At 51.1% G+C, this 8,599-nt stretch overlaps 2 protein-coding genes across 7 annotated transcripts; one reads left to right on the top strand and one right to left on the bottom strand.

Annotated features, from left to right (window-relative positions):
• Nucleotides 1–44: 44 nt before the first annotated feature.
• NDUFA2 (NADH:ubiquinone oxidoreductase subunit A2) lies at nt 45–1,831 on the top strand. The gene is made up of 3 exons (XM_081233761.1): nt 45–188; nt 311–417; nt 1,631–1,831. The coding sequence occupies exons 1-3, from the start codon at nt 88–90 to the stop codon at nt 1,720–1,722; spliced, it is 300 nt and encodes a 99-aa protein (XP_081089887.1). The 5' UTR covers nt 45–87; the 3' UTR covers nt 1,723–1,831.
• Nucleotides 1,832–1,910: 79 nt separating this feature from the next.
• TMCO6 (transmembrane and coiled-coil domains 6) lies at nt 1,911–7,326 on the bottom strand. 6 transcript variants are annotated; one of them, XM_081233756.1, is made up of 12 exons: nt 7,188–7,326; nt 6,941–7,053; nt 5,309–5,424; nt 5,019–5,202; nt 4,656–4,760; nt 4,394–4,479; nt 4,047–4,163; nt 3,722–3,833; nt 3,421–3,607; nt 3,182–3,276; nt 2,601–2,768; nt 1,911–2,350 (listed from the first exon to the last, which is right to left on the bottom strand). In XM_081233756.1, exons 1-12 carry the CDS (start codon nt 7,270–7,272, stop codon nt 2,237–2,239), a joined length of 1,482 nt encoding a protein of 493 aa, XP_081089882.1. In that variant the 5' UTR covers nt 7,273–7,326; the 3' UTR covers nt 1,911–2,236. The 6 variants fall into 6 exon arrangements, 5 of the variants coding, with proteins under 5 accessions (XP_081089882.1, XP_081089883.1, XP_081089886.1 ...); XM_081233757.1 differs by having other exon boundaries at nt 3,194–3,276; XM_081233760.1 differs by having other exon boundaries at nt 3,421–3,484.
• Between the last annotated feature and the right edge of the window lie 1,273 nt (nt 7,327–8,599).

Below are 8,599 nucleotides of genomic sequence, written 5' to 3'. Positions count from 1 at the left end.
CCTATTCCGGGGCTGGAGCGTCCGCGGCTGGTCTGATAGGATCACTTGGCCGGAAGGTCTAGGGCGGATGATTTGGTACTAGCCCAGATGGCGGCTGCCGCAGCGAGTAGGGGGATTCGTGCCAAATTGGGCCTCCGTGAGATTCGTATCCACTTATGCCAGCGCTCGCCCGGAAGCCAGGGAGTCAGGTGAGGTGCGGCCCGGTGAGGCGGGCGGGCTTCGGGGCGCCGGAGTCACGACCTCGACCTCCCGGGTGTTTGAGGAGGCCCGCGCCCACACCGCACGCACGGTGCTCTCTTCGGCCCTGCAGGGACTTCATCGAGAAACGCTATGTGGAGCTGAAGAAGGCGAACCCCCACCTGCCCATCCTAATCCGCGAGTGCTCTGATGTGCAGCCCAAGCTATGGGCCCGCTACGGTGAGCACAGGACGACGGGGGCCTGAGACCCCGGTGGAGTAACAAGGGTTCGAGAAAAGAAAGGGCCGCCCAAGGTCACACAGAAACCTGTACAGGGACTGAATTCGGACTTGCTGTTGACCTCGTTGCAGATAAGGAAATATACATTCGCAGGGTTACAGGATGCTTTGTGTCTCAATAACATCTATGTGGAGGCGGGCCCTGTCCTGCATAGGGATCAGGAGCTGTCGTTTTTGTAATTCAGAACAGGCTTCAGATAGGGGAGAAGGGATGCTGGTCCAGTCCATCAGTGTAGGACCTTCCAAATTGTGTGGTCAGTGCCGGTCCAGGAGAGTGTGAGAATCTCAGTAGTAAAAACCTAAAATAATGACTGTTGAGCACTTACTGCTAGGCCCTGTGCTGAGTGCTTTCCTGCCTAAATCTCATTTAACCTTAATTAATATGAGGGATGGATTCTTTGGTTATTCAGCTAGGATGTATAACAGGGTTGAGCTTCTACATCTGTTCCCCCTTCCTAGACTGCACTTCTGCCAGACTTCCATGGCTGGCTCTTTGTTGTAATTCAACCTCCTCAGAAAGGCATTCCCTGGCCAGTTATGTAACATTGCCCCTTTACCCTATATCATTTTACCACATACTTATTAATATATTACCTGTGTGTCATTTTACCACAATTTGAAAATTACTGTCATGCTGCCTGACACATAGGGACACACAATGTTTATACTTACTGAATAATGGTATTTTTAATCACGGCTTTTAACTAAACCTCACCCTAGGAATGTCTGGAGGATGGCAGGGAGTCACACCCAAGGCAGATCCATTATAACAGTAGACAACTGCAGTATGCCATGCACTAAACATTGTTTGGAGGAGGAACAAAGGTTTTCCTTCCAAAAGCCAGCAGACTAGAGAAGGAGATGGACACAAATAACTTTAGTTTAGATGAACAATGGGAGCCACTGAATGGGCACCATTAAAAGGCAGGCTCATGTAATACACTGCTCACAATGGTTAATAATAAGTGCCTACCATGCCCCTTAAAACGTTCCTGAAACACTTTCCTTCCCATTATGACCATCCAGAATCAGCCGAAATTCTACTACCCTTCCTATCCTACCAAGACTTTAAATTGAAGACAGAGACCTTTTATTATACTTTGGTAGCCCGTACAGTGCAGAGTGGATACTTAATCACCTCCCTCTCTCTTCAGCATTTGGCCAAGAGAAGAATGTCTCTTTGAACAACTTCAGTGCTGATCAGGTAACCAGAGCCCTGGAGAATGTGCTAAGTGGCAAAGCCTGAAGCCTCCACTGAGGATTAAGAGCAAGAGCCCCAGAGCCTGAGCTCTGCTGGACTGAGTACAATGTGGAGAAATGTGTTCTTCTGCTCTTTATAAAGCTTGTGCTGAAAATGCTGTCTCAGGATGTTCTGTTTCTCATTCCACTGACTACCCCTTATTGTGCAATCAAACGAGGCAAAGCAGCTGAATATAAAAATAAAACTTATTTTATTCCATCCCATCAAAAGCCACCAGCTGCTGAAGCAAAAAAAAAAAAGAAAAGAAAGAACAAGAAAAAAGGAGATTCTATGGACCCAGATTAAGTAGGCCACACTGGGTTCCCTCTGGTCCTCCCGCCTGGACACTGCTGGGTAAAACAGGAGGAGCTGGGATCCAGAGATCTTGACTTAGGCTTAGGCGTGGGAGCAGAGGGCATGATGTCATTATGGTTCTAAACCTCCCAAAGGGGCTCTGTGAGCCAGGAAGCTGGGGAGTGAGGGAGATGGGGAGTGGAGTACATGACTTTGAGAAGTCAAGTCACCCATGAAGAGCTGTCTGCTGGAGAGCATGCACACGATCCTGGAGCTGTGCCACCTCCTCATGCCTTTGTAGGGCTTGCAGCCCTGACTGCTGCAAGAAGGCCTGGGCAGCCTGAGAGCAGGGAAGAAAAGGATTCAACACTGGGTCCCTCAGTGCTAACACGCAATTACCACAGCCTTATAGGTTAGCCCACCTCTTCTTGGAAGAATGCATTCCCAACAAGAGTATGGAAGTTCGGACCTGGAGCCCACATAGGCTAGCCAGGCCCAGAGCAATGACTAAAGTTACTGGAAGGAAAGGGGCCATGGTGAGACCAGAGGCTTCAGAACAGAAGGACTGGGGACTAAGGCCAGAAACCCACCCCTGGCTGATAGAGGAACAGCAGTTGCAGCAGCTCCAAACTCTGGCCTACTACTTCAGTGTCAGAGAAGGCCAACATGTCCAGCAGGGAGGAGAGCAGGGGCCCTGGCCATAGACGCTGACAGTAAGCAGGACCTTTCTCTGCAACGTTGCACAGAACCGTGAGCACCTGCAGACAGATACATGTACACAGTCCCCACAAACGATGCAAACCGAAGATTTTAACGATAGCTTCTATGGAATCCTGACCACATGCCCAGGCACTGTGCCAAGCACTTTTATATGCATATTCTGTAATCCCCTCAGCCACCCTCAGGTAGGATTACTATTCCCAATTATAAATGAGGAAACTGAAGCTTAAGGTGGTTAGTTGATTTGCCCAAGGTTAGTTACTAGTAAATTACAGTTTAGGGACTCACACCTAGACTGTCTGGTCTATGACTGATGGTCTCTGGCCCTGAAGCCATCCATACCACACCACCTGCCAGCTCTCAGCTAAGGGTACTTCTGAGGGCTCAGGGCTGCTCCCACTGTTTACACTTTGGCCACCAGACCTTGGACTCAAGTGACCCCAATACCTACCAACACGCTCACCACATTAGATACAGACAACAAGTGCAAGAGGGGCTCAATCAGATCCAGGGAGAGCAAGGAGGTGCAGAAACTAGGACTGTTTGCTGGAAGGGAAAAATGTCAGGGTGAAGTTCCTCCAACTGGGGCATGAAACCAACCCACTCCCAATCCTACCCACCTCAGCCCAGGCCATGAGGAATTATTCCCAGTATCTAAAGATCCAGGCCTAGGCAGATTATGGTGCTTACCAGTGAGGTTGTTAAGGAGCCAGAGGCCCTCAGGAAGCAGGCTGGGCTGTTTCTGGAGGAGGAACTGCAGAAGGATAAATAAGGCTGCCACAACACGCTCATCTCGGAGCTGCAGTTGCCCTCCCACAGCCTCTGCTGCTGCCTCTGTTAGCAAGTTGCTTAGACACCGAAGCACAGGGCATGCCAGCTGCAAAGATGAGTTAGCGTTCAGGTTTAAGGAGGAAGGGGCAACCTGCACACTGGAGCAGGAGCTGAGTAAAAAGAACGGTCACCCAGAGGTTGACCTGTCCTCTTCACCTACCAGCTCCAGTCCTGCATCCTCAGTTCTCTGGACAGCCCCAGCCAAGTCCAACAGCAGCAGCCCCAGGGTAGACAGAGCGCCCTGGGTGATGAGCAGGGCATTGTTGACCTGGCTGGGCAACAGGAAGCAAGTAGTCACTACTCGGTCAATCCTACCTTTAAGGTGGCAAATGACCTAGGTCTGTGGGTTTCCTGAGCTCCAAGAAGAGAGGACCATAGAACAAAGAAAACTCACCACAATTCCAGAAACCAAAGTTCAAGAACCTGAGTGTCATGGAAGGAAGCCCCAGGGGAGGTTTGTGGCACTTTCCCAATTGGCCTATTACCTGCAGATGATGTAATGAAGGCACCAGGCAAACTCCACAGCTACTCCGAGGTTCAGCTTTGGGCCAGGTTGCAACAGTTGCAGCATATGTTGTGGGAGAGTGGAGCCCAGGACAGAGCTGTCAGTAGAAGCAGAGCTGTGAGTAGGAACCACAGAAGGCAAGATGCCAGTCACTCTTCCCAAACCCTGAGAGCAGGTGGGAAAGCGTCCAAACCCAAAGCTCTTCCCAGTCAGGCACATGGGGTTGAAATGTGCAACAGCTTTGGAAACGACTCGATCAGGCATCAGGGCCTACACTACCAAGTAGGTCACACCTGCCTACACATCTGGAGACTCAATTTTACTTACGGGATGATCTTCTCTGGAGCTTCCTTAGCCTGCAGAAGCTGGGACAAGGCATATCCAAGAGCTTCCAGCACAGTCAGATGGGGAGACTAGAAGCAGACAGGGTAGGGATCTGACTCTGGAGCCTAGGCCATAAGATTTCCTGAGAGTTTCAACCCCTTAGTACAGGGCAGAGGATGGAGCTGCCTACCCAGAGCAGGTGGGGCATGTGGAGAGACGTGAGGGGAGGGGTGCCCAGAGAGGAAGCAAGGAGGTGGACACTTACCTGGATGCAGGCAGCCAAGGCCGGAACAATGCCCTGTGGCAGGAGCTGCCTTCTCACAGCCTCACTCTCCACAATCAGGTTACCCAGTGTATACAGACAGAGCTCCTGAGAGCGGGACAACAAAAGCACCGGGCTTGGCCTGTCTCAGGCCGGGGTGGGGTAGGGGTGGGAGTGGGGAAGCTGGAGCATACCTGTCCTTGAGGATCGGGACACAGGGGAATGGGAGATGATGGGTGTGTGTATGGCCGGGGGCACCAGGAGAAACAGGTTTTCCTCTTTTGCCTATCTGCCAGCTCAAACTGGACCCAAAAGCACAATTTTTAAATCCAAACCAAGAACAAGGTAGGAAGGGGCAGGGCTTACTATAAAGTCTGAGCTGTGACCGGAGAGGTAGGTGAGAAGGTAGGAAGTGGCTGGCAGGCAGGCCTCAACTACTGCAGACTGCTCAGAGTGAGAGAGCTCATGAAGGCACCGAGCCGCCTCAAGCTGCAGCAGGGCCTGGTTGCTGGTCAGGAGCCCGACTAGGGTCCGAATGCTGCCCTCCAGCCTACATGAGTGAGCACCAGAGCCCTGCTCAGCCAGTGGCCCATCCCCCCCACACTCCTGTCCACCCCTCAGAGCCCCAGCCACACACTCACACCACCCACACTGACCTGATGAAGGTCTGTTGCGTCTCAGGGTGCTGCAAGCCTCGCCGAAGGCTGACCAGAGCCCTCTCTCTCTCCTTTTCCTCTGTCCCCTGCTGGGCTAACCGCAGGAACTGCTGGATCTGGAGCCCAGGGCAGGAAGAAGAGAGATGGCAACACATAGTTGCCAGAAAGCAAGGCATGAGTTCTGCTGTGCCCACTTCAGCTGTGAGCCCTTCAATATGGCACTATTCCTAGAACTCGTCATTCACAGTATTATGGCCAATAAGTGCCAACCTTGCAGTAGAGTGGACAGAAGAGGGAATCAGAACTGGGTTTAAAACAAGCCCTGCTACTTAGCTACAGGGGACTAAACCCCAGTTTCTCACCTGAAAAATGGGCATAACATCTACTCTGCCTTTTTACTGTGTTATTTCAAGGATAACATTTAAACCTCTCAGCCTGACACAACCTATCCCTCTAGCGATTCTCCCCATGCAACCGACACTGCAACAACACTGCGCATCACATGACGTGTTTTTTAATGCTTCCAAGCTTTCACATAATCTTTCTGCCTGGGATACCCTCCCCAGGTCCTCCACTTCCTTTAGATTTCTGCTCTCACTGCCTCTGGGAAGTTAGCTCTTTCTGACTCCCTTTGGAAGACTCAGGGGTTTCTATTGTGCCTCATGTTTCCTTCATGACAGGTAGAAGCACATCTGTCTCCTTCAATGGGTTGTGAACACGTCAAAGAAAGGGACTCTCTCTTCATCTTTCTGTACCTCAGTACCCAGCATAGGTGCCTTGGTATAAAGTAAGCACACAATGAATAAATGGTATAACCTAGGTGTAAGTGCTTTGTAAACTATATATGTAAACATAATATAAACAGGGGATGCCCAATGCTTGCTGAATGAATAAATGAGCTGAAATTCTTTCGTTCACTTATTCCATAAATACTGAGCATCTACTATATGCCAGATACTGTATAGGCATCTGAGTTTTCAATGATGACAAATAAGATAAGGTCCAGGTTCCTGTGGATTTAAAGTCTAGTTGGAGAAACGGTAACAAGCAAACAATTAGTATGATTCTCTGCAGACCCACTTTAGATGCAGCAAATGCAAAGGCCTTGAGACAGGAAAGAGCCTGGTATATTGTTCCAAGAACTGAAAAGGGACAATTTGTCTGAAATGAGTGAACTGATAAGGTTGGAAGTAGCAGAGGTTAGACCATGCTGGACTGTGTAGATCACAGGAAGGATTTTGGTCTCTGTGTTTTTAAAAGACGCATCTGACTGACTGATGTATAGAGAATTAACTTGAGGAGGCAAAATTTCTGCAGATGACCTGTTAGGAGGCTGCTGTTAAGTATTCAGAGAAGAGGGTGGTGGCAATCGTGATGGCAACACCATTTAAAAGACTCCACAGCTCTTTAGGCGGTAAAAAAAAAAGGGGGGGTGGCTAGGACTTGATGATATATTGATGTGGGGATGAGGGATAGAGTTGTCGAGGATGATTCCCTGGTTTCCAGCTTGGCCCACTAGATGGAAGGAGGTGTTGAAGGGACCGCGTTCAGGTCTGGGGGCGGACCACGAGTACAAGAGAAGGTATTTGCCGCTACCTGGTGTGGATCTAACCAAGCACCCTGCCCCCTCACCTCGGCTTCCCCGAAGATCATGGCCACACATCCCTCCTCGGCTTCCTCCAAGGTTTCGTCTCTCAGCAGCCTCTTGCTGACCAGCTGCTGCTCTCTCCGTGCCTTCCGCAGTGCTGGGAGCAAAGGAGCCGCTTGATCATGGAAGGGGCACCCAGGACCCAGAACCCATCTCCAACCCTGGAAGCCTCCTCACCCCTACTCCGACCGCCATACCCTCATCCTCCCGTGTTCCCTCGCCCGCCCGCACCTGCCTCCCGCTCCCGCCGGCGGCACCGTAGCTCCTCCACCCCGCAGCATAACGGCTTGAGGCGGCCCCGCTGTCGGCTCCACATGCTGGAACTGGAGTAAACCCGCACCAGAGAGCACGTATCGGGACCCGGGCGTCTAGAAGACGCAGCGCAGAGCGGAAGGGGAGCTGCCAATGGGCGGGGCATGAAGTGAAGTGAAGGCGGGGCTGCACTAGGGGAAGCGACCACGGGCGGGGCGGGGCGGAGCGAAGGTTAGAGGAGGAGTGGGATCTGTAGACGAGCTAATTCCAGGTAGCCGCCCCTTCCCTTGGCCTCCGGCTTCTCGGCTTCCGATCTAGTAAAGGAAGTAACTCAACCTCGACCCGGACAGCCCCAAGCCCCTAGCGTCACCTTCCACTCAGCAAACACAACCTACCCATCCCTAACAGATTCTAAACGAACATTCAAAACTACCCCGAGTTCTAGGAAGATGTCGAATGCCATTTCACTAATAACTCGGCTCTCAGTGATGAAAGCTGGAAAACCCCAGGAAGTGCATTACCTTATTGAATGTTCGCCATGACAATTATCCTCATTTTTCAGGTGAGAAAAAGGAAACAAATTCAATTATGTGTCACTGTTCTGGATAAAAGTGAACGGCAAGGGCTTCCCTGGTGTCGCAGTGGATAAGAATTCGCCTGCCAATGCAGGGGACACGGGTTCGAGCACTGAGCCAGGAAGATCCCACATGCCAGGGAGCAACAAAGCCCGTGCGCCACAACTACTGAGCCTGCGCTCTAGAGGCAGAGAGGCACAACTACTGAGCCCACGTGCCACAGCTACTGAAGCCTGCGCACCTAGAGCTCGTGCTCCGCAACAAGTGAAGCCACTGCAATGAGAAGCCCGCGCACCGCAACAAAGAGTAGCCCCTGCTCGCTGCAACTAGAGAAAGCCCATGCACAGCAACGAAGACCCAACGCAGCCAAAAATTTTTAAAATACTTTAAAAAAGTGAATGGCATTATCTTCAGGATAAAGTAGTTCTTTCATCAAATTTTGAGCGCCACTAATCTAGTAGGTACTGGGGAAACTGGTGAATTTAAAACTGTGCTCCAGGGAATTCCCTGGCGTCCAGTGCTTAGGACTCGGTACTTGCACTGCCATGGCCCCAGGTTCAATACGTGGTCGGAGAACTAGATCCCGCAAGCCGCCCGCCGCAGCCAAACAAACAAAAACTGTGTTCCATACCCTCAAAATCTGAACTGTGGCCAACTAAGCCCTACATGGTCTAATCCCTGCATACCTCTCCAGCCTTACCTTACTCATCTCTCCTAGGATATTTGTTCCCTGAATAAGCCCTGCACATTTTCTCTTCTGGGCTTTTGCACAGGCTGTTCCACTGCCTAGAGCCCTGTCTCTGCCACCCCACCCTC

Source organism: Mesoplodon bidens (assembly GCF_964165515.1).
Source record: "Mesoplodon bidens genome assembly, chromosome: 4".
Lineage (NCBI taxonomy): Eukaryota > Metazoa > Chordata > Mammalia > Artiodactyla > Ziphiidae > Mesoplodon > Mesoplodon bidens.
This window is presented reverse-complemented; position numbering and strand designations above follow the sequence as displayed.

What these genes read in the sequence shown, in the direction of transcription:
- TMCO6 (XM_081233756.1), bottom strand. Translation starts at nt 7,272, where the DNA reads ATGTGGAGCCGACAGCGGGGCCGCCTCAAGCCGTTATGCTGCGGGGTG. An exon ending in CCGGCGGGAGCGGGAGGCAG is followed by an intron (nt 7,054 to 7,187) that starts GTGCGGGCGGGC and finishes CTTTGCTCCCAG; the next exon opens with CACTGCGGAAGGCACGGAGA. An exon ending in CTAATGTGGTGAGCGTGTTG is followed by an intron (nt 2,769 to 3,181) that starts GTAGGTATTGGG and finishes ATCTGTCTGCAG; the next exon opens with GTGCTCACGGTTCTGTGCAA.
- NDUFA2 (XM_081233761.1), top strand. Translation starts at nt 88, where the DNA reads ATGGCGGCTGCCGCAGCGAGTAGGGGGATTCGTGCCAAATTGGGCCTC. An exon ending in CCCGGAAGCCAGGGAGTCAG is followed by an intron (nt 189 to 310) that starts GTGAGGTGCGGC and finishes TCGGCCCTGCAG; the next exon opens with GGACTTCATCGAGAAACGCT. An exon ending in CAAGCTATGGGCCCGCTACG is followed by an intron (nt 418 to 1,630) that starts GTGAGCACAGGA and finishes CTCTCTCTTCAG; the next exon opens with CATTTGGCCAAGAGAAGAAT.